A 26,377-nucleotide genomic window follows, 5' to 3' on the forward strand; every position below is an offset into this window, starting at 1 on the left:
GGAAGACTTCATTATTGTATGCTAAAACCACTGGGTGAAATTTGATGGGAACTTTATAATAGAGTCATCAGACTGACACCACCTGAACCCACTGATCAAACTCACAGAGTTTCACATTAAAAAAAAAAAAAAACTTACCTAAAAAAAATTGAAACTGAATTTTATCAAGCCAGTTGACAGGAAATAGGAGGATAGAGGGAGTGTGTAACAAACAACAGCATGAGCACGATCAGTCACATTTAGAATATGACATTTCTTAGGACAAATGACCTAGTTTCTCCAACAAATCACAGCATAAAAGATAAAAAGAAGGAAGGGGGCTGTTATAAAGTAAAAGAATAACACAATATTATTTGGATTTTGATTTGGTCAAACCAGCTATGGAAAGATAACTTTAAGATAGTCAATGAAGTATGAATAAGGACTAACTAGGTGTTAGATGATATTAAGGAATTATTTTGTTAGGTATAATGTCATGATTGTTTTATTTAAAATGTTATCACATGAAGATTCATACTGAAGTGTTTACAAGTGAAATGACATTTTATATTTGCTTTAATATAAACAAAGCTTTTAATATAACAGAATCTAGTATTTTTAGATTAGTTATAGAGGTGGTGGTGACGGCGAGGAAGAGGTCTAGGATAACATTTGGATTTTGCCTTGGGATACCAGGGTGGTACTATTTGCCAAGAAAGGGGACACAGAAGCAACAGTAGGTTTCACAGATAAAAATGATTTTAATTTTGAAAATAAGTTTTAGATGCTAATGGGATACCCAGAAGGTTCTCAAGCGAGCAATAGGATAATTGAGTCTTAAATAAAGAAGAGATCTGTGCTAGGGTTATAGTTTACCAGAAAAGTGATCAAATCACTCAAGAGAATGCATATGGTAAGAAAAGAAGTCCAAGGATGAACCCTGGTGATTACCAACATGCATGAAATAAACAAGGGAAGAGTTCAATGAGAGATTCTGACATAAAATGTTAGAATATTTGAATAGTTTTGAGAAGAAAGAATTAATCAGCATAAGGATTAATCAACAGTAATTAAATAATGACGAGAAGTTAAATAAGATGAGAAATAAAAATAGTGCATAAGATTTTGAAATTGGCAGTCACTGGTGATTTTAGCAGGAGTTGTTTCATTTGAATAACGGTGACAGGGGCTTCCCTGGTGGCGCAGTGGTTGAGAGTTCACCTGCCGATGCAGGGGACACGGGTTCGTGTCCCGGTCCGGGAAGATCCCACATGCCGCGGAGCGGCTAGGCCCGTGAGCCATGGCCGCTGAGCCTGCGCGTCCGGAGCCTGTGCTCCGCAGCGGGAGAGGCCACAGCAGTGAGAGGCCCGCGTACCGCAAAAAATAATAATAATAATAATAAAAAAATAACGGTGGCAGAGGGCTAATTACAATGGGTTAGCACCTACATGAGAAGTGAGAGTTGGAGACACTTGTTCTTTTGAGGAGCTTAGCAGGAAATTGTAAGAGAGGTAGAGGATTTCTTTTCTTTAATATAGAAATGGTTCCAGCATGTTTAGAGGCAAGATAAAAGAGCCAGTTGGGAGAGTCAGTTTGAGAATGTATATATATAAAAAAAGATAACGATAGATAAAGTATGGCTTCAGTGAAAAGAAGGGTGAAAAGGATAAAAAACAAGTTGAATAAATTAGCTCTAACCAAGTCAAGGAGTCCTTTTCTCTCTGAATCTGGAAAAGTGTGGTGAGAGTAGATGCATGTATAAAGGAATATTTCACTTAATAAAAATGAACTACTAATTTTTTTTTCCAGAAAAAAACTGTTTCAAAAAGTGGAGAGCGCAGCCACTTATTTTATTTCAGAAATGTCACCAGAAAAGCCTGAGTCACTCTGAGGGCATATACTCCCTCATGGTCTTTGGGGAAGCCTAAGCCTTGCTGTGTTGGGAGAATGTGGACAAGTGTGTAGCAAATTGGGCCTCTGAGAGGTGGGCTGAGGGAAGGAGGGCATGTGGTGTTCTAAGAGTTAGGGGCAGATGTGTTCTGAACATAGATGGTGGGCCCAGGGGCCAGTAGCAGCCAGAATGGAATTGTGATTGGGAATAATCAGAAGGGCACTCTGAGGGGGGCACCAGCTAGTGAGGAAGCTGATTTTGGTTGACAGAGAGACAGATCAGGTGTTGGTTTCTATGTTTAGACTTACCGTCCTCTGTGAAATGTGAGGCAAATATGGACAGGAGTCAGGGTCAGCAGTTGAGAACAATGATTTTGAGAGAGTGGTGCAGCTTCAGAATATTTTGGGGGGGAGAATGGTAAAACTACGAATTGAGAAACAGCAAATAAATGGGTGGCTGAGGGCCAAAAAGGGGCTGGCTGAGTTTGGAGACCATAAATTATTGGCAGCAGCCATCCACACCTTTGTGAAATTTCTTAAAATTTCCTTCTGCGTTACCCAGGGGTCAAGCTAACGGTGCAAGCAAGAGGATAATTGGGTCAATCTGCTTTTGAGGGTTATCAGGACAGATACAGCCAAAGCACAAAAAGACATGGGCAGCTGGGATTATTGCAAGAGGCAAGTTAAATGATTTTGCTATGCATCTAGGTTGGATAGGAAAAGGGGTATGTCCATGAAATGGTGATGGGTTATGAAGCCTTTAGATAATAGCAAGAAGGATGGACACAAGAGGGCAGGAATGTCAGAGGAATAGTGTTGTTAAAAGTGTCAAATAATTTTCTGTACAGTGAAGTGGAGTTCCCTGTGCTATACAGCAGGTTCTCATTAATACCCCAATTAAAAAAAGTATTAAATAATCTGGATACGGCAGTGGAGAGTTAAAGCAGAATGCTGCTACTACTTTTGTGTTCTGTGATAAGTGAGAGGTATAGAATAAAAAGTTTAGCTTGAGAGCTATTCAGGAGGTGGTAGAAGGATCGGGATCTATAAATAGGTTGACTTTGTAGAGTAGATCCTATGTGGTGGGATAAGGGTTACAGAGGAAAGGATAGGGGTCAATAGTAAAAAGAATCATGAGTAGAAGAAATCCCCAAATAGGCCAGTGGTGAGAGTAAATGAGGGTGAGCTACTCAGAGGCCTGGATTTTGGTTGGTGACCAAAAAAAAAAAAAAAAAAAAAAAAAGTGGGAGGAGAATGTGTTCCATGGACTGCTCTTGAGGCTTTTAGACAGATGAAGTCCCAAGTAGGGCAAGAGCCATGTGAGAGTAGCAAATTTTAGTCTCTACTTATCATTTAAAAGGAATGTCACTGAGAATTTACTTATCTCATCTCTGAAGAGTTCCCTTCCTCAGCCTGTTAATGGAAAATATGCATCTATGTTCATTCCCTGTTTTAAAATGTATTTACTTTTTATTCAAACCACTCTTACCACATTCCTGCTATATATACATTAGTGTTCCAGAAAATAAAATAAAAATCCTTATCTTTACCTCTGAGAAGCTTGTTCTCTTATTGAAGTTGTGAAAAATGTGCACAACTTACCTCATATCTGTGGGTCTTGGAAGAAGTCTTTTTTTTCCACTAAAGTAGACTTCAAAATCTTCAATCTTTAGCCTGTGGGCATAGTCAATGTATCCTGACACCTCCTGCCCATGAGAATTTCTGTCACGAATAAAGATCACGGACTAGTACATAGAAAAATAGAGAATGGAGAGAGTAAATGAACAAAATTCATTTCAGTAAATTTTACATGATAATAAAATCTACAGTTATTGAGTGATACCTGTGTTATACCCTATTCTAAGTGCTTTATGCTTCATACTTACCATGATCCTATGGGGTAGGTATTATTATTTTCTCCTGGCAGTGAAGAAATTTATGAAAAGTTAACTGAACATGCATATAATGTTTATATATAACAATTGTATATAACAATATCAATAAATAATTCATAGACGTCTTCCTAAGGACAGACATTATTTCCAGTATTTGAAAATAAAACATTATTTACTTTTTTCCCAGTCCCATTGTCTTCTCTTTGTCATCATTTTGCAAGTTAAAAAACTGAAAAACAGACAGGTTGAGTACCTCACACAGCTAGTAAATTGAGAAGCTCAGATTAAAACCCAGGCTCATGTGTTTGTCCTTCTAATCATTACATTCTTTTTCCACTTAAACAGCTATATATTTTATGTTATATATAGAGAAATGGGGTCCCTTCTTTTTATTATCATAAGAGTCAGAAAAAATCTCTACAAAATTAAAATCTCTTTGTAAATTAAAATCTTTCGGGACTTCCCTGGTGGTCCAGTGGTTAAGACTCTGTGCTTCTATTGCAGTGGGTGCAGGTTTGATCCCTGTTCAGGGAACTAAGATCCGCATGCTGCACAGCATGACCAATAAATAAATAGTTTAAAAAAAATGAACCACTTAAAAAAAACCTCTTTACAAATTAAAATCTCTTTAGAAAATTAATTCTATAGGTCAAACCTATACAGAAAGTACATATTTCTCCTTTGTATCAATTCCTTCACAAATATCTTTGAGCAGCTACTACATGTGAGACACTGTTGAATGTGCCAAGGATACAGTGATAAGCAAGACAGTAAAGGTCCTGATCTCTTGGAACTTATGTTTAGGTAAGCAGAGACAGACAATAGACATGAAAAGGAAACAATACTTACAGTGAGGGATAAGTGTTATAAAGCAAATAAAGAAGATGGTTGGCTAGAGGATTTGGTGGTGGTGAAGGCTACTTTAGGTAGAATAATCAGAAAAGACCTTGAGGAGGTATTTAAGCCAAGACTTGAAGGCTAAGAAGAGGTAAGCCTTGTAAAGATCTAGAATAGGAGCCTATCAGGAAAAGGGAACAGCTGGTAGAAAGGCCCTAAAGTGGAAACAAGGTAATGCAAGTAAAAGAATTGTAGTCTTTTCCTGCTCAAGCCAATAGACATTGATCTCAAGTTCTAGGAGGAAAAAAAAAGAAAAAAACGCTAAGTGTAATTGGAAAAGTTCATAATGTATTCATTTCCAAATCTAGATCAAAATGTAGAATTTCATGGAGAAGTTCTATATTTGGAAGAACCTGTAAACAAGCCTTCCTGTTCCTCTTGAGCAATTACTGGATTGTTACTTGTTGGGTCTTTGTGTAGTCAATTATAGGGAGCACTAACACAGGTCACCTCAGATAGCAGAGTTTCCAAAAGGGTGAATTTAGAAAATTGAAATAATTCTTTCCCCTGCCACACCTATGAAAACAGGTTGCTAACAATATGCCAACAGAAAAATGGAGGAACAGAGACACAGCTTAGAATTATTTGTTATTCTGCTGATGCTTCATCTTCCAGCTTACTATGGAACAGCATTGGGTGCTGAGAAGAATCCTGAGGCACTTTCTTAGCCCAAGGGGAGGGAGGGTTGTACTGGATTAGTGATGTTTCCCATAGATATGCCTGGATGAACTAATATTCATTGTTATTTCTGTGCCCAATTGTGTATAAACTCAATCCATAGTCCTTCTCATTTCCCCCATGTAACTCCCAGTTAAATTTATATGGATTTCTCCATGCTTTTAGTCACCTAGTTTTTAGTTTATACAGCACAAAATTTAAATGGATAGGAACTTAGACTTCTTGAGATTCTCACACAACTAAACCAATAACTAACTTTGCTGTCCCTACTTAAACAAGGCCATGAGCTATACATATTTCATATGTAATACGAAAAGTGCTTGTAATCTTTATTCAATCAAGGCTGCTCCTGATGTAAGGCAAATCATGCAGGGACTGAGAGGGGGAAAAAGATCCAAAATAAGTCCTTTCCTTTCAAAATGGAACTCTATTAACAGAAAAGAAAGCTCCTCTGTCTCTCTCTGTCTCTGTTTTTTTCTCTGTTTCTCTGTCTTTCTCTCTTTAAATGAGAGATGGACCAGCCTTATTCTTCTAGCAGAATAGCATACCAGATATTGTAACTGGTATTGTAACTGTAACTTCCTGCTGAAAACAAATAAGAAATCTGGATAAAATCTAAAAAATAACTTGTAACATGCATTGATACACTGGCAAGAAAATGATGAATACTCAGAGTCCAAAAAATAAATGAAAGCAGGAGCCCAGAGAGGAAAGCAGAACCCTAAAGTCATCCTTGTCTTCCAGGTATTTGCCCAGCCTTAGAGAATCTCAGCAAAGATTTCATGATTATGTCAGGTGGGGGTGACAGGAAACAAAATCCAGTCTTTCAGATAGAGAGACTAACAGGACCTATTGCAGCAAAATAAAGCTGAGAAACAAATAAAGGATGAAAAAATATCTCCACTGTGTTCAGAGAAAAGAAGAATCACTCCAGAGTTACATCCAGAGAAAACACTTTTATGGTGAACAATATATAGATTTTTTAGACCAAATAAATAAATAAATAAGAGACTTGGCTAACAACAGCCTCTTGCTCAAAGAAATTCTGCAGCATGTACTTCAGGCAAAAGAATGTGACTCCAGCTGGAAGTTAGAGATAAAGAGTAGAATAATAAGAAAAAATAGAATAGATAAGGAATAGAATCAAATATTTTAAATATATAGGTCAATATAAACAAATGTTAACAGTATCTTCTGTAATAAAAATAACAGTATGCCTAAAATTTTTTATATAAATGTATGTTTGGAGAAAGTTGTCAGAGTTAAAGTTGGAGTGTCTAAATTTTTTAGAATGAGGGCAGCTATACTGATTAACTTTAGAATTTGCTAAATATGTATGTATAAATTTGGGTCACAACAGGAGATAGTGTATATCATCTTTAAATTATTAGAGGATAAAACAAAGTGAGGAAAAAGCAGTCAATCAATGAAACAGAAGGCAAGAAGGGAGAGGAAAAATTTGGAAGAGACAGGACAAGTAAAATACACAAATGTAATGATAGTATTATGGGCTGTATTGTGTTCCCTCAGAATCCATATGTTGAAACCTAACCCTGAGTACCTCAGAGAATGTTTTAGACAAAGGACCTTTAAAGAGTTAATTAAGTAAAAATGAGCCCATTAGGGTAGGCCCTAATGCAATCTGACTTTATAAGAAGAGGAAATTTGGACACACAGAGAGACATTGGGGGGTTGTGTGCATGGAGAAAAGACCATGTGAAGACACAGTGAGAGGAACCATCTGCAAGCAAGGAGAAAGGCCTCAGAAGAAACCAAATCTGCCAACACCTTGATCTGTTTTGGACTTCTAGCCTTGAGAACTATGAGAAAATAAATTTCTGTTATTTAAGCTATCCAGTCTATAGTATTTTGTTATGGCAGCTCTAGCAAATTAATACAATAATAATAAATTTAAATAATTAAGTAATTACAATAAGTGTAAATGGCCAAATGTTTAAGTTAAAAGACAAAGATTATTAGAGTGAATACAAAAATATGAAGTAAAATATAAGGTTGAAAATTAAATAATCAAAGAATACACAAAAGGAAGTTCCTATCCAAAAGAGAGCTGGTACTGGCATATCAATATTAGGCAAAATGGACTTTAAGGCAAAACGCATTACTGGAGATGGAGAGTCACTAGATAATGATGAAAGATTCCATTTACAGAAAGATATAATAATTCTAAACTTGAATGAACCTTTGAAAACATAGCCTTAAAATAGCTAAAGCAAAAATTGATAGAACTGTAGAATAAGTCATCATCACTGTGGTAAATTTATCTCTCTCATTAAGTTCTAGATCCAAGAGAATAAATATTTAAATATTATAGAATAAATATAGATTGTAAAGAATTAAAATATACAAGCTTGACTGTTCAGTTTTTAACTTAGTCAAGTACCTAAACATCTTTAGTCTTTAATGTTCTTGTGGATAAAATGACTGATTGTCTAAAATGATATATATTTGACCATAATTTCACTATTTTACATTATTATATATATCCTTGCCATGTGTGTTAAAGCCCTCTGTCCATGGAAATCTGAATAAATTTCAAATCTCACTTCTCTAGTCTTGTGAGAGTTAAGTGCCTGCTCTGTGATTTTTGTGAATCCTGAGATTTTGGGGTTTTCTGAAGCTAGATAACTTCAAGTAAGGCCAAACTGGGTATAAGTGTTATTCCCTCCATGTTCACTGTGTGTCTCTGGGTGGGTTGTTCAAACTCTTAATGCCTCTCTATATTCATAAGTCCTATGCCCTTAAGTAGGTTCCTGCAAAATCCAGCAAGTCTCTACACCAAACCAAACTGAACACCCCCCAAAACAAAACAAAACAAAACACACCAAAATAAACAAGAGGCCAAAATCCTGCTTGGACCTAAGCATTTAGTTAGTTAAGCCTCCTCTTTCTTTTTCCTTTTTCTTTTTTATTGAAGTATAGCTGACTGATTCTGTATATTTTCACTTACATGTGAAATCTAAAAAATAAAACAAATATAACAAAAACCAGAAACAGACTCACAGATACAGAGAATAAACTAGTGGTTACCAGAGGGGAGTGGGGGGGGAGGGGCAAAATAGATGAAGGGGATTAAGAGGTATAAACCACTAGATATAAAATAAATAAATTACAAGGATGTAATATACAGCACAGGGAACATAGTCAATGTTTTATTATGACTTTGTATGGAGTATAATCTATAAAAATATGGAATTACTATGTGGTACACCTGAAGCTGTTATAACATTGTGGTTAAGCCTTCTTGCAAACTCTCCCTTCTACGTGTTTGTCTTTCCACTCTACAGAGTAACAGAATAATCTCTTTCTTTTGTCTTGCATGAAACTGCTAAATTCACATTTAGGTGCTGCCAAAGCCTTACCTTCTTCCCTATTCACCCAATTCGTAAACAACATGCAAATACTGTTTCTTTCCCAACAGGAATTCTGGTGATCATTGTATCTATGATTGCTTTTATTTTCAATAAAAACAAAATGTTCAACTAAAATTTCTATAATTTTAGACCTAGGAAAATATTCAGAAGGAGCTGTTTTCACAAAAATCTGTACAGACCAAGTGAAAATTACTTTATTCATATCTTTCCAAGTATGGTTACATATGTGTAAAAGTATATTTTTAAAAAAACTTTTTAGTAAAATTAAAAAAAAATTGCTAAAATGAAAAATCTTCCTAATGAACAACACGCTTTATGAAATTATTTTAAAAATCTGATTAGAACTGTTGATGTATAGTAATTGGTGATAGTCAGGAAATTACAAATTTAACTTTAGAAACGCATCATTAAAAAAGCACAGTGTAGGGACTTCCCTGGTGGCACAGTGGTTAAGAATCTACCTGCCAGTGCAGGGGATATGGGCTCAAGCCCTGGTCCGGGAAGATCCCACATGCTGCAGAGCAACTAAGCCCGTATGCCACAACTTCTGAGCCTGCACTCTAGAACCTGCGAGTCATAACTACTGAGCCCACGTGCCACGACTACTGAAGCCTGTGTGCCTAGAGCCCGTGCTCTGCAACAAAGTTGAGCCACCGCAATGAGAAGCCCACGCACCACAGCGAAGAGTAGCTCCCCGCTCACTTCAACTAGAGAAAGACCGCACACAGCAACAAAGACCCAACACAGCCAAAAATAAATAAATAAATAAATAAATAAATTAAAAATAAAAAGCACAGTGTAGGGTACTAGAAAAACAATGAGGCAGAAGAGGTGAGAGGAAGTTAGAGAATTAGAATGAAGTTAGCTAATGCTCTTGATTAATTAATTTAATGTGTTCATTTATAAAATGTGTATTTTCCTCCAACGTGAATACTAATTACTCCTACCATTAATACTACTATCTATCATCTATTAAGAACCCACTATGTTTTGAGCAAAATATTAGCTTTATATTTATCATCTTATTTAATTCTCTAAAATATATATATAATGGCTAGATAGCATTATTATCCTCATTTTATGAATGTAGGACCTCAAAGCATTGAGAGTTTGAGGAACCTCCCAAAGGACATGCAGCTAGAGAGTAGGGCACATACACTCACACACCTACTTCCCATGAAGCCCATGCTCCTAACCACCATGCAGTGGACACACAGACCTGGATCCAAATGCTGACCCTGCCACCTACTTACTTTGTGACATTGGTAAGTTAGTTATCCTTTTTAAGATTCAGTTTCCTCTATTACAAAATGGTCATAACACCTGCCTCTTAGGGTTGCTGTGTGAATTAAATAAGACTATTTTTGCTAAGCACATAACAATGCCTAGTACATGATAAAACCTCAGTAAATATTACCTATTGTTTAAAAAACTTTTTACTATATTGTCACTATTGTAGTTATACTGTGTTAAGAGTTTTGTCAATTCCTTTGGGATAAGGAAATGGAATGATCATATCAGAATTCCATTACCTAAGTTTGTATAATTATGTTTAGGTTGCAGTACATGGTTCAATTCATTTGTTAAATTTAGTCATCCTCAGTTAAAACTTTGGATGTATTTTGAAGTTAAAATTTAAACAATCTTTCCAGGTATTATACAGGATGGGCCTAATTGACAGTAAAATCATGATTCTGGCATCCAGAATGGGTATAATAGGTTAACAGAGCCCCTTTGAAGAACCAGGTTTATTTCAGCTTGAGTGTGACATATTTTAGTAATTGAAAGCTTTCTTATTTGGATACCTCTGTTGTTTCAATAGGAATTAGAAAATGTTATAAATAATTGTTTTAAACTTCTCTACTAACCTTTCTTTTTCTTTTAAAAAATATAATAGCTTTATTGAGGTATAGTTTACATAACATAAAATTCATTCTAAAGTTTTAAGTGTATAATTCAATGACTTCTAGTAAATTTCTAGAGCTGTGAAACACAATGTAGCTTTAGAATATTTTCATCACCCCAAAGAGATCCCTTGTGCCCATTTGCAGTTAACCCTGTTTCCACCCCCAGACCCAGGCAATCACTAATCTACTTTGTATCTCTATAGACTTTCCTTTTCTGAATTTTTTTTCATATAAATGGAATCATACAATATATGGTCTTATTCATTCTAATAACTTTTTAATCAGAGTTAATTTCCCAAAAGACACATGAAAACTCTATACTTTATATATCGAAGGGCTCTTTTAAATGATGATGCTGTTTATAAGAGGAAAACTTCCAAAATGCTCATAGTCCTTAGATAAGACCCTTTAATCTTTTCTAGAATAATTCAAGTTACAACCAACACAAGTATTTCAGTAAATCAAATGATACTCATTTGAAACCATGAATAATGGTCTACATTTATTTGCAACCTAAGCAAAAGACACAGATTTTTTTTTAAGTAACAAAAACAACAATGAAAAGCACAAGAACAAGATATTGATCAATATCAAGATACAAGCATTCCTGAAATTGAAGTGGGGGGTCAGACACCAAGGAGCATGTGGAACCTGAGATTTTACTGAGATGATCTGTGACCTCACATGTGAATCAAAAGACTTATGGAATGCTTAGTTAGGTCCTCATTACTTCTCATGTGTTGGGAAAAGATGAATTAAAGTACAATTTAGACCATTAATATATCATTTGGATCTCTGGCTGCTTGTGTTTTCCCAGAAGTGGATTAAAATACAAATTCATAAACTTGTTACGAGTTGAGTACATGTGTTGCCTGATTTTTCTTGCCAAACACTAATGAGGAGGCATAAACCTGATACATCGAAATGGGACTTTTTCAAGAGTGAAGCCAAAGTCAGTTAAACAAAAAGCACGCTAAGCAGTATGTTGCTGCACAAAAACATCCATTTCAGAGTATGAAAGCTGTCAGACAAGCTAAGTACTGGTGACTCCCCCACTGAGACTGTCAGCATGCCCCCTGATAAAGACAAATGAAGAAAGAATTTTATCTCCTAGAATTTTAAGACTCTGGAATGCCTTTATGAATCATTAGTTTTAGGGAATTGTTTTGTTTTGGAAGAGAAATGATTTTGCAAATGGAGTCTAAGTTTGGACAAACAATTGTTTTCTAACATTTCAAAAGGTCTGTCATTATAAATTTCTCTGATGCAAGTTATTTTCTGAATTTTTTATGCTGATAATTATTTCAAAATTCTGTATCTTCTTATTCATTTGCAATTAGACATATCTTTTCACTATTCACACACTTCTCAGGGTTATGTGAAAGACAGCTTTTGTCCTCCCTGTTGGAGGCTTATTCTCAGAACCAGCAGACTTTTCCTTCCACATCCTGTTGCACAAAGCAGGTCACAGGCCAGCTGAGATTCAAGACGCAGGCAGAGTGACTTCTCTTCTTGATGGGAGCAGTTGCCAAGTGTCATTGCAAAGGGGCACAGATAAAAGACAAAGTGAAGAATGGTGGCTATTTTTTGCAATCTATAAGTATTTACCATAAAGAACCCAAGAGTTTTGCTCATATTTCGACAGGTGGAGATTTGATTTCTGAAGGAGATCATTGACTTTATTAACTTTTTTTCTCTCCCAGCTTACAAAAATGTCCATATTTAAAAAGGTTCTTCTTTGCATTACCAGTGAGGTTAAGAACTTAGGAACGTCTGATCTCACTGTTAGTATCCAAAATGTTCTGGAAATTTTAATGAATGAAAATAATATTAAAAGTATATATAAGCTCTAAATACTGGAAAGGAGAAAAATTATATTTGTATATAGAATGATAATTTACTTAGAAAATCAGAGACAGCTAACTGAAACAAAATATCTACATAAAAAAATAATAGCTTGGTTTCACACTAGAAATAACCTATTAGCTATTGTGCATACAATCTTTATTTGCAGTATGCTTTTTAAAAATTATAACATTCTTCCAAACATCTTTTATGAAAAACTTTTCTAAAATAACATAAAAACTAAATAAAGAGGCTACATTGCTGAAGGAAATATATTATTATAAAATAAATGTATTAAAATTTTAAGCAAAATACCAATGGGGTACTTTTGATTCCTTAGAATTTTACCTTGAAGATCGTGGCTAACATTATCTAAGATAATTTTGAAAAGGAAGAATAAACAGCAGAACTTGCATTATTAGATATGAAGTTACAAAAATTAAATCTTATATCATTGGTACAGTGATAGAAGGATAATGGAAAGTAATACTTCAGAAACACACCCTTACACACAAATGTGTATGCGTATAGTGTATATGTTTTTCTATAGCATGATATTTTCTAAATTTTCTATAATGAATGTATACTCTTCTTTAACTACACGACTCCAAAATCTTTTCTCTGAACATACCACTCTCTGAACCTCCACCTCCTATTTTTCTAGCTCACATAATCTGGAAGCCCTTTCAGATCTTTGGAACTGCTGATCCATTAAACTACCATGTTTCAATGTTTACTACCCTCTTTATATACTCGTTTTCCGCTTTATACAGCTAAGATTCCATGGTGGAGCATCATAATTGCTCACTTGCATACCTCTTCAAATTCCTTGCACATATCCTGTTACACTCATTGAAAAAAATTCCAGTACTGTTTCGATCCAACTTTCCTTTTATTGTTTTTGCATAGCTATGACTGAGTTTGGCAAGAAAAAAAGAAAACTATAATGACTCTTCTCACAAATATTAATGACCATAAACTTCTTTGGACCTATAGCGCTTGCATAATAATTGTCTATGATAAGCTCTTCCCCTCTCCCACACTCCCATTTTTTTATATCTTCCCTCCTCAAACTTTCAACAATATCTTTTTTTTCCCTCACATTCAATGATGTTTCCCTCTGAAAATAGAAGCATCTTGGGAATTTCCTCTGCTTGTTACCTGAGCTCCCATAACAGTTTTAAAAATATTTTTCTTTCTGCACTTACTATTTTATATTGTAGTGTTCAAGGTCCCTGGAGACTGGAGACTATATCTTTATCTAACTTTGTATGCTTAATATCTCCCCTGGGCCTTGGTTCAAAGAACGTGTATAACCAACATGGTTTTGGATCTGAGGTGATTAAACAAAGTCCAACAAGATAAACTGCGAGCGTGCTATTTATTTAATCATGCTTCACAGAAAGTGTCACCACGTAACAAAATAATACTAGTGCTAAGAGCTAACTTTTAAAGAGTGTTTACTAAGTGCCAAAATTTCTCTCATTTAATCCTAACACAAGTCCCACAATGTGGGTAACATTATTAACCCTGTTTTACAGATAAGAAAACTAAAGCAAGAGGAGGAGCTAGGGCCCAGGCTTATATGGTTAGTGTATCAGTCAGAAGTCCAACAGAAAACAACGGCAACATTTGTGTATGTACGCAGGGATTAATGAATGGCATATAGGGTCATCACAAGGGATCCTGCATGAAGCCAGGGCTACTAGTACTGAAACTGACACTATCCCTACCACAGGCCTCTCCCTCACCCCCGAGTGGGAGAGTTTATCAGAACCCAAGAGGGAAGGAGAGATGCACAGGCTGGGGGCGTGCTGGAGCGGAGCAGATAACTGATGTCAAAGGACATAGATAGCTATAGGTAATCTCACAGAAGGAGGATCAAGGGAATAAATACCTTCCTGCTGGAGCCTCATATTGGCCAAATCTAACTGGGTCCAGATCCCTGATACCATGCATGTACCCCATAGAAGCAGCCTCCCTAGGTAGAGAGTAGGGTGGAGAGAAGAATGGAAAAGGCTATGAAGAAACAAAATCAATGTACGTGGAATAGTTAGTGATAATGCTGGGATTTGTACCCAAGCATTTGACTACGAAGCCTCTGCTATGCTCGTGGGGTGGCAGGCAGGAAGGGAGGTTTCCTTTACAATTCAGATTCCAAAAACAAAGTGATTCTTATGAACAAAGGGATTTTTACTTCCTTTCCACCATTAACATTGATGGAACATTCATTTTGCAAGGATAATACAATTGCTTAGGAGAATAAGAGACAATCTGGGAGTAAGAGAAAAATGACTAAGACATCACATATAGATTCCTTTTAGCAAGCTGATAGGCACTTCGAATTTTGCATGGTGTTATTGGTTTGGATCAAAGGGCTTCAGGCATGATCGAAGACTAAGAAATCAGAAATAAGAGAGGCTGACAGAATGTGGTCATCCCAGTGGGATAACTGCATCCTGACAATGAAGATATGACAGAGCCAGAACATAGTCTCTTCAATTAACAAGACTAATTGTGGGTTAAAACCACTTCCTTAGTGAGGAGAAACTATAAATTGATACCTGAACTCATTATATAGTGAGGTTCTATAATTCATTGAATATGAATGTGTAGTAAATTATTTATCATTCTCATTATAGACTGGATTCTGTCAACCTCAAAAAATTTTTTCATTGTCTCCACACAATTCGAAGTTAAAAAACTCATCTATATCTTTTAATATAGGCTTCTGAACAGAGTTAATCATACTTTGCTTTGGAGGGGCTCATTCAAATATACTTATTGAAAGACCAGTGTGCATCGGGCGCTGTCCTAGGTGCTGGAGATACAATACTGAACGAAATAAGAACCTGACCTCATGGAGTTCACAGTCTAATGAAGAAGACAGGCAACTTCCCCATATGGAAATCTGGAAGGAACTTCTTCTCCTTTACCATCTGGGCATTTTCTCTTATTCTTAGAACTCATTTTCTTGGAGGATTTTGTGGACCCACCCCCCCTGCCCCTATGCAGTATCTCCACAGAACCAATTTCTTAACTCTCCTCTCTAACTATCATGCTGTATCTTATTGGTCTCTTGACTGTCCCCCTGTTAGACTGTAAGCTGCTTGTGATCAGGGATGTTACCATCATGTACCTTTGTTCCTCCACAGTCAAGCCTCATGTCCAGCACAGAGAAGACATACGATAATGTTTATTGATTAAATGCATAACTGAACAAAAGAGAGAAGAAAAATATCTTTCTTCTACCCACTTTCCAAATGTTAACCTCAAAATGGGCATGAGTCATATGCACATTTGATGGCGAGAAGTATAAGAGTCACAATTTATTGATAATCCTCTATGTGACAGGGGCTTTACTTGCATTTCTACTAAGTAAGTTAGGCATTTCTATTTTCATTTTTTTAATCACATAAGAAAAATATTATATTTTGCCCAAGGACTCACAGCTAGTAAATGGCCAAGTTGGAACTCCGAATGAAAGTTTCCAAACTCAAGTCTTTGCTCTCTCCAACACCAGACCACTTCCCAGCAAGCATGGAAGAATGTCTCAAAATTAGTTGTAGATTGTTGCTATGACAATGAGCACATTCTCTAGTAAGATGTCCTCAACCCTATGTATAAATTAGGAACATGGTGGGATTGTAAAAACTCACACTGCCATACTTTGCCTTCTATACAAGATTGTGCATGGTCTAAAGGATATTGCCAATCAACATTGCCTGGAAGTGAGTACCTTCTGGAGGAAACAAGAACTTATCCAAGGGTTTAGTAAGTGTCCACCTCTCTGTCCTCAGCCCCCAAAGAGAGGTGATGCTGCCCCACCCAGCAATCATAAGCAAATGAACAAAGGAAGCCTGTGCAGCATTACCTGGAATGTGAAATGCAGGGTGACCATGTGGACAAGTGGTCCCCAACCTTTTTGGCACCAGGGACCGGTTTTGTGGAAGACAATTTTTCCACGCATGGTGGGGGGCAGGGTGGTTCAGGCGGTAACACGAGAGATGGTTCAGGTAGTAATGCGAGCGAAGGTGGGGATGGTCCAGGCGGTCATGCAAGTGAGCGACAGGGAGTGGCAGATGAAGCTTTGCTCACTTGCCCACTGCTCACCTCCTGCTGTGTGGCCCGGTTCTTAACAGGCCAGGGTTTGGGGAGTCCTGATGTGGAGAGTTAAAGGGATTAGGTAAAAGCTAACTGATATAAAAGTAGCAAAGTCCTAAACAATATTCAATGCTGAATACATTTCAGAGGTATGGGACGGGGAGTCAGTGGAGACGAGACTACTACTAAAGAAAGATTTCAGGTCATTCATTCATTCTCATGTTTAATGAATATTTATTGAGAATCCATAAGCAGATCGCTGTTCTAAACACTGATAATAAATGGTGAATAAGATAAGGTCCCTGCTCTCACTACAATGCTTTTCAGTAGAGAAAGAAGAATCATAAATATGTAAACAAATAATTGTAGGTATAGATACTGTGCTGTGAGAACAATGAAGTTGATATTAATTGGAAAGGACCTAGCTACTTTAGATAGTGAGGTTGAATCAGGCCTCTCTGAGGAGGAAATGTTTTAAGTGAAACTTGAATAATACAAAAGCCATGGGAAGATGCTAGGTAATAACATACCAGGCAGAAGGAATAGCAAATGCAATGGTCCTCTTACAGGAAATCGCCTGGCTTGTTCAAAAATATAGAAAGAAGGTCATTGTGTCTGGATTACTGTGAGAACAGAGAAGTGGATGGGGAAGGGATGACATGAGATACATTTTAGGATTAAGTAGGACCTAAATTTTGTAGGCTAAGTGGGCTCTAAAAATGACTTTCAATTTGATTTAAATGAGATAGGTCTGCATCTTTATTCCTGCCCTGCCACTAGGTTCATCAGTACCATTTTTCTAGATTCCACATATATGTGTTAGCATACAGTATTTCTTTTTCTCATTCTGACTTACTTCACTCTGTATGACAGACCCTAGGTCCATCCACCTCACTGGGGAGGCTGGGACAAAGTGAGAGAGTAGCACTGACATATAGACAATACCAAATGTAAAATAGATAGCTAGTGGGAAGATGCTGTATAGCACAGGGAGATGAGCTCGGTGCTTTGTGACCACCTAGAGTGGTGGGATAGGGAGGGTGGGAGGGAGGCTCAAGAGGGAGGGGATATGGGGATATATGCATACATATAGCTGATTCACTTTGTTATACAGCAGAAACTAACACACCATTGTAAAGCAATTACACTCCAATAAAGATGGGAAAAAATGCAATAGGAAGTCACTGAGTAGTTTCATGTAACAGAGTACCATGAGTTTTAATTTAAAGACATTGCTGGAGAATTTCAAAGGTCTTCTGGAGAAGAAAGTATGGGGCTGGAGCAGATGGTGCTGTGATAAGAATGGAGGATGGAACAGAAAAGACAACTGAGATGTATAAGACTTTGTCCCAACCTTCAGGACTAGAAGGCTGCTGCAACCAATATGAACACAACAGCCATAAATTCTATTTAGTCATGTTTTAGACAGTAAATTGGCATTTAACTTACATTATTGAAAAAATGTTGAAGAAATGATAGTAAGATTGGATTTAGCACGAATACCCCAGACCCTCAAATCCTATCCACTACCCACTCCTGCAAAGCGTCTGAAGGAAATGAAAACTTAACGCTAGTGAACATTCCTGATTACTCGGAGGTTCTGTTGGCAACACGTGGTGTCATGGCCTAAGGACTTAGGCTGAATCACGTGAAAGGGCAACTGTTATTAAGGTGCCCGAGGTGACCCTGCATCTAAGATTATAGGTGGCTGAAAGGCATCCTCTTCCCACATCCCATTTAAGCTCACATCCAAGCTTCAGCTATTGTTATTAAAATCTAATATTTATTAAACGATCAAACTGGGTCATGCACTGTGTAGACTGGGTCATGCACTGTGCTAAACACTTCACATGCATTATTTCATCTAGTACTCACAATGAACTAAAAAACAAGCACAGTTATCACCTCCACTTTACTGATTAGAAAACTGTGACTTGAGAGAAGTAATTTCCCCAAGTTATAGCTATATGGGACAGAGCTAGAATTAGAATTAGAAACAAGCCTCTGGCTCATTTTCTTGCCAAGATTTTCTCATTAGCCTGGTAAACAAAGAATTACAGAAGACGGCTTGGGTGAAAAGGAGACAAGAAGTTCCTCTTAGTCTATTTCAAGTGTCTTGGGTCACTTCAGACAAAATCTAGTACAGACAAAAAGGCATCCTTCGTGTGGTTTAGTTTCGCTCATCATGGGATTTGGGACAAAAATCTCATTTTAAATGAGGGTACCCATTTGCCTGGATTATTACCTTAGCATTCTATTGGGAAAGTTTGTTGTCACACAAGTTTTAGTTGTCTGGGGATCAAATATAATTTTTTGGATTTAGATTGAAATATAACTGTAATACTACCTTAGATGTGCCTTACATTACCAAGCATAATTTTGTAATATTTTAATTACTTCCTTGGTTTCTAAAAATCTTGTTTAAGGAGTACGTTATAATAGGAATTTATGAGCCTGTGTGGATTTGTCTGCTCATCTGGGCAGCAGAACAATATAGTCAGGGACTGTGTTGGAACATCAACTTGGGGGCGTTGTAAAATGTTATTTGCACAGGGACGTTTGTATTGTCACTTTGAGAGTTAAGATCTTCAAGACCAGTGCTCTAGAGGTTATTTCCTTCTAGATAGGAAGAGTTTGTGACCTTTATTGCCCATGAGACCACAAAATCGAGGCTAATTGAACAGCTAGGCTTCAATTAAGATACCTACCTCAGCCAAAGATGATGCACTGATTCCACTGCTATGTGATAGAGCAAAATGAGCACTGGTCAGCAGCTCCACTATTCAGTGTATGTTTATAAAGTGTTTATTGTTATTGTGTGCTAGGCACATGGATGAACAGGACACCATCTTTGCCGTCAATCTTCCTCCATTCTAATGTATAATGACATATTTATCCTTCTTGGAAACATTTAGTTGTCAAGAGTGGCAGTTTGGGATAGTGGAATGAGTCTAGACTGGGTAGGAGGGAAAGCATCAGGGGCTCTTCTAATCTCTGCCTTTAACCAGCTATATGACCAGAGATAAGCAACTTAAGCATTTTGTGACTTATTTTCCTCATATGTAAAAGGAAAGTGGCAGGAATGTTTAGACATCTCAATCTAAAAATCTAAGAGGTAAACATTTTTTTTGAGGCTATTTTAGTTTGGTGTTTTCCAAAAATTCTGGAATAACTTGTGTGCTTAATAAATATTAAATAAAAATAAGATCATCTTGATCCTCTTCTTCCTTTGCTCATAAGTCCAGAGGATCTTTAAAGAAATTAAAACTCTTATGTATCATGCTAGGGAAAAAAAATCAAAACAAACTCTGAGAATAAGCATAAGATAAAAAAAACTGCCCTTAATCCTAAACTCTCTGAAATTCAAAACATGCAGGATGTGGTTTAAGGGTAATGTGCAAATACAACATTGTGATCTCGAGATTAAAAAAACAATAAATGTGTGTTTATCTTTGTTATCTGCCCATTTAAAATACTTTTATTTTTAACCATGATAATTATGCCAAATAACCCAATAGCATCTACTTTTAAAACAAAATACCAACTTGTCTACTTATATTTACGTCATTTTAAAATATCAAGTCATCCAAGTCCTTTCTGTCTGTATGATTTGTTTAGGCACTTTAAGGCTATCAAACATGTAAACATTTTTGATAGTCATAGCCATAGAAATAGTTGATGCTATTTATTAATGAAGATTAATTAATGAAGATTAAAGCATAACATACAGCATCTAGTTCAAATCACATATTTTGATTATGAAAAACATGAATTTGAATCACTCAAATCTGAAATGTCAGATTTGTGAATTTTTAATAAACATGAAGCTATTAACATCAGCAAAGCAGATAGATTAATAGATGAACTTTTTCAATTTTCCTGAGTTAAGCACCTAAAAACAATGTCTTTGCATAAGGGTTTGCACAAAAATTTACTCATTTGCAACTCACAACAATCCTGTAAGGCAGTTTCGTCAGCTGTAGAATGAGTACAATCTGTAGAGTGGGTACAACAATAACACTTCAGATAAATTAGGCTTCAGCATGGGCTGGGGTTTTCCTTGCTGGGACCTTGATCGTTTCCTGGATGTTTCCAGAAACTTCAAGGTCTCAGAAGCAAGGAAGGCAAGTAAATTGCTCTAGTGTGGAGCCACAGAGCAGAGGAGGGGCTTTTATTACCTTGAAACACATTCAGGGGATTTTTAAAATGGGGATTCCACAGAGAATGTCTTTTAAAAACCACTTATCCCCTTGGGAATTTCCATTTGAGAATGTGATTTTAAGATGACAATGAAAGAGAATTTGGTTTTTATGAGAAATATACCTTTTTAAAAATAAATTATCTTCTATTTTTAAAATATACCCACAGTATAGCCTAGTGGCATATGTAGGAAAGAAATTGCTCCAGGGGCAATTTTGCAGGGTGAGGAAACAGCACAATGGCCAAGATAACTTAGCTTGCCTAGAGTTAAGTCTGCTAGTGAAGGCCTGAAGGAGTAGGAGGCAGATCTCCTGATTTTTTTTAATCCCTTAAAATGTTCATTAGATCACACTGCCTTTTTGTGCTCATAACTGGCCATGAATTCACCAGTACAAGACAGTATTTCCTTTCCTGTGTATGATGCAAGAAAAACATGTGTTAAGCATTTCTGAGGACATTCTTTGCTGTTCTAGACAATGACTTGTCATTTTCTCAGTAAATGCTTACGGATGATGCTGATAATCATGAGGAGGATGGGGGTGTGGTACTGCTGAGCAACCAACAAATGTGCTATAATTACCCACAATGGGCAGAACAGTATGATAAGCACAAGAGGAATATGAAGAAACATAATGAATATTTGCCACCACGTAGTTCACAATTCATTTGGAAGAAAATGTTAATCCATAGAAAAAGTAATGCATAATTCAAGGCAGCTCACATGTACCTACCAAATGAACAATCTACCAAAGAAACAGTCTAAATCTTTGGAAAAGCCATATCACTGTGGACTGGCATAATCAGGATAGGTGCATTGGAAGAGAGGGATATGACTACATTTTGATGAATTTGTGGATTTGAGACAGGCAGAAATGTCCACATACCTAAAAAAAAATCGGCAGATGAGAGTCTACTAGTTTTCTCTAATGTTTAGGCAACACATTCAGTTAACGTGTTAGAAAAACACAATGAATAGAAAAACACAATGAATCAATAACTTGGTTACAATGGAATTTAAAGAACCACAAAAAGGATTATAGGTCAAATATTTGTGACCTCTTACTTTAGCTCTTTTTTCCCCTTTTGATAGGCACTGGTAAAATCAATATCTCCATCTCAGCTTGTTAATTTATAAAAATAGGATAATTCTTGTCTTTCACTTCAAGAAAGATCATCTAACAAGTAATTAAACAATATATTTTAAATAGTATTACTAAAATTATTATATATCTTTAATTTAGGAAAAATAATAATTCCAGTATAAAAATTACTCTAACAATAATGATTCTGAAAATGGCTGAAAGCCTGGAATTCTATTTAGCAGCACTATACAAAGATAAAATATTTGGATTAGTAATGTTTTAAATAAGTATTTTACTTAAAGTGAGTGACTTTAGAAAATAATTAAGATTAAAAAATCAAAAAGGCTCTTTTATTTTCTAAAAGTAACTCGAAATATTAAAATCTCCTACATCATCAAAATTAGGTGGTGGAACTAGAAAGGCTAGATCATGGACCCCAAGGATATCCATGTCTTAATCTCTGGAACCTGTAAATATGTTGCTTTACATGGCAAAGGGCCTTTGAATATGTAATTAAGGTTAAGAACCTAGAAATAGAGAGGTTAGCGTGGATCATCTGGGTCAACCCAATGTATTCGCAAGGGTTCTGAAAAGAGGAAAACGTTTCCCACTGTGACCAGGGAGGAGCTGTGACTCTTGAAGAAGGGTCATCAGATAGATGCAACACTGCTGCATTGAGTATAAAGGAAGGGGGCCATGGGCCAAGGAATGTGGGCAACCTCTAGAAGCTAGATAAGAAAACTAATTCTCTCTATAAATCTGCAGAAAGGAACTCAGCCCTGCTGCCACTTTGATTTTAGCCTGATAAAACTACATCAGACTTTCGAACTATAAACTGTAAGATACTAAATTGTGTTGTTTTAAGCTTCTAATTTTGTGGTAATTTGTTATAAGTTGCATAGAAAACAATGCAGCAAGAAATTTAGACTACTTACTTGGCTTCTACATTAGAAGGGGTTATTCAATTATTAGTTACAACCACGGATTATTTAGAAAAATCAAATCATATCATTAATTATACACAGGCTGATGGTAAAAGTGCTAAATCAATTTAAGAATTACAGTAACTAAGAATTAAGTAAATAGGGCCAGTAATTGAGATACAGAAATTTCTCAATGCTAAATATGTAACTGTATCTAAAATTGAAAAGTAAAATGGAAAAAAATTGAGCAAGTTATGTCATTCAGTAATATGAAGATATCAGACAGGGACTTTTCACTCATTTCGTTCAGGTTCCCTAAAAAGTGTTCTCAGAAAAGTATATGAGTCTTAATGGCACCAAAGGATGAGAGATATTTCATTAAAAAAAAAAATTAAAGCTAGTATATTTATTTCCCTCTTGCTGCTATGAAAATTACCATAGACTTGGTGGCGGAAAGCAACAGATATTTAATTCAATCTCAGTTCTGGAGGCTGTTAAGTCCCAAATAAAGGTGTCGGCAGGTCTTCACTTCCTCTGGAGGCTCTAGGGGGAGAATCTGTTCCTTGCCTCTTGAAACTTCTTGTGACTAAATTCCTTGGCTTGTGGCTACATCACTCCAATCTCTGCCTCTGTCTTCACATGGCCTTCTTTGTGTGTGTCTAATCCCTCTGTCTCTCTCTTATAACACTCGTGATGGCATTTAGAGGCTGCTTGCTTAATTCAGGACAATTTTTTTTCATTTCAAGGATCTACTATAATTATATCCACAGAAACTTTACAGTATATGTTAACATTCACAGGTTTCCAGGATTAGGACTTGATAGCTTTGGGATCACCATTCAGCCCACTCTAGCTGATTTCTGGAGTGCTGGTAATAATGTTTTTTTGTTTTTTGTTTTTTAATCCTGATGCTATACTAAGCTGCATTTAGTTTAAGAAATATGTCTGACCCTAAGTCTTACCAAAACCTGCATTTTAACAAAATTCTCAGTTGATTTCTATGCACATTAAAATTTGAGAAGCACTATTCAATAAATAGTTGAAGGTGACATTGTCAGAACTTGAAAAGTGACTGGCTGGCAGTGAAGAGAGGTAAGGAGTAAGTAAGAAGGCAGTATGTAAGACTTTAGCCAAACTTTTATATTTTAAAGGAATAAAGTTTTAGGCTAAAGGAACAATGATTTTTGGGTCTAATGAACACATTTCCAAAATGAGAGAAGAATGGCAGAGATATTTGAGTCAGTCTGTCACTGAAGTCTCTGAAATTATTCTCTGTAGGTGGATGCCCATTGTCCAGAGGTGCAAGTCTCTCCTACAAGTACTGATGACGGCCTCCAGCCTCATCCAAAATGTTCCACAGCTAACATCATACTCAGTGACAAAAAGCTGAAAGCATTTCCTCTGAGATCAGGAATAAGACAAGGATGCCCACTCTCACCACTTTTATTCAACATACTTTTGGAAGTTACAGCCATAGCAATCAGAGGAGAAAAAGAAATAAAAGGAATCCTAATTGGAAAGGAAGAAGTAAAACTGTAAGAGGCCATCAGAAAACTACTAGAGCTCATCAATGAATTCAGTAAAGTTGCAGGATACAAAATTAATATACAGAAATCTGTTGCATTTCTATATGCTAACTACAAATATCAGACAGAGAAATTAAGGAAAAAATCTCATTTACGATTGCATCAAAAAGAATAAAACACCTAAGAATAAACCTGCCTAAGGAGGTAAAAGACCTGTACTCAGAAAACTACAAGACACTGATGAAAGAAGTTGAAGATGACACAAACAGAAGGAATGATATACCGCATTCTTGAATTGGAAGAATTAATATTGTTAAAATGACCATACTACCCAAGGCTATCTACAGATTCAATGAACTTCCTATCAAAATACCAATGGCATTTTTCACAGAACTAGTGAAAATTCTTTTAGTCATAAAATTCAGAGCTTCCAAAACACTTTGGCCTCACATGAAGCATCAGCCATTCTAGTACTGGTAACAACATAATTGATACTTGCAACCATCAAGGGCTTATTTGATGCCTGGCACTATCTCTGAAAGAGCTTTATGGTCTCAAATAATGTTTACAGCAACCAATGAAGTAAGGGAGGCACTTCACAGATGAGGAGACTATGGCCTTTCTTGCACATCTGGCCCCCGGTTGCTTCAGGATGCCTCTATCTCACTGGCAGCATAGTGTCTTCAATCACAAGTGAGTATTAGAAATACTCACTAGTTCATTCATGCAGAAAATATTTATTGAGCGTGACGTAATGTGAAGGAGCTGGGGTATATGTGCACTCTGAGGACAAAACAAAACAAAACAAAAACCAGAAAACCAAAAAACTGAGCTTCTTTAGATGCACATACAGTTAGGGAACAGCGACTATTTTCTGTATGAGATAACTGAAAGAGCTTTACCTTTTTACTCCTCTCTGTGAACTTGCAAACTTATCACTTCTATCTACTCTCCAATATACCACTGATTTGGGATGTTCTCAGCTGGCCTCCATTTCTTACTCTACTCTGGGCCAAAAATTAATCCCTGGAATTCACTGAGAAGGTTGATATGGGCTTGTCTGTGTATCACTGTATCAGTAATGTTAACGCTAGAGAGACCATATGTTATTTCACATCTACCAAGGAAGCTTTTTCCTTCATTAGAATAGGCACAGTCTGATAGACAGTTTTCCATGCAGGGTAGCTTCCACTGTTTGCTTGCATTTGAAATTATTTATTCATTAAAATATCTCCAATAATCAAGCAGTCATACTATTGGGGGAGAATGAATGGATGTATGAAATATAGAGAAAAATCCTTAAACATACTTTTAATCAATAATATCATGTATTTTCTTATTAAGTTTATTAGAACTGCCAAGTGGTAATAAAATTGTCTCATTTATGTTTTGCCTCTTTTCCTTCCCTCCTGATTTCCTAAAAGTACTTGCTGCACACACTGTGTGGCACACAGTAGGTCCACTACATGGTGTTTCTCTCCCTCTTTGCAGAACTGTTGATAATGCTATAAATTAACGATGAAGCAGGTAGCTGGGGAGGGCAAGATTAGTGTTAGGGAGGTCTCATGGGTTCTCAGTTCCCAAATAAGCAAATGTTAATTTTAACTATCAATATTCAATATATTTTCAGGTTTAAGAACATGAATATATTTGTCTTCACTACAGCACTCTGAAATTAAACTGATAGTACTTCATAAAATAGGTTTATGGGCTTGTAAATTATGCCTTTTATTATCTGAAATATTTGACCTACTTTTGGTTACTATGTTCAGTAAATACTGCAAAGTCTGTTTTGCATAATCACATGCTAATTGAGTAAAGTAAAATATCATTAAAATGTATGGTTAAGGGCTTCCCTGGTGGCGCAGCGGTTGAGAGTCCGCCTGCTGATGCAGGGAACGCGGGTTCGTGCCCCGGTCTGGGAAGATCCCACATGCCGTGGAGCGGCTGGGCCCGTGAGCCATGGCTGCTGAGCCTGCGCGTCCTGAGCCTGTGCTCTGCAACGGGAGAGGCCACAACAGTAAGCGGCCCGCGTACCGAAAAATAAATAAATAAATAA

General features: G+C 36.5%; 1 protein-coding gene across 3 annotated transcripts in view; it reads right to left on the minus strand.

Annotated features, from left to right (window-relative positions):
* The window catches only part of CFAP299 (cilia and flagella associated protein 299), a 613,297-nt gene that overhangs the window by 86,754 nt on the left and 500,166 nt on the right, over window positions 1-26,377 (minus strand). For all 3 annotated transcript variants that reach the window (XM_029235809.1, XM_029235810.1, XM_029235808.1), the window contains one exon: window positions 3,472-3,614. In XM_029235809.1, the coding sequence (XP_029091642.1) occupies window positions 3,472-3,614 (143 nt within the window). The remainder of the gene's footprint in view (window positions 1-3,471; window positions 3,615-26,377) is intronic.

The sequence above is a fragment of the Monodon monoceros genome, unplaced genomic scaffold, assembly GCF_005190385.1.
Source record: "Monodon monoceros isolate NGI ecotype Baffin Bay Population unplaced genomic scaffold, NGI_Narwhal_1 Super_Scaffold_20, whole genome shotgun sequence".
NCBI lineage: Eukaryota > Metazoa > Chordata > Mammalia > Artiodactyla > Monodontidae > Monodon > Monodon monoceros.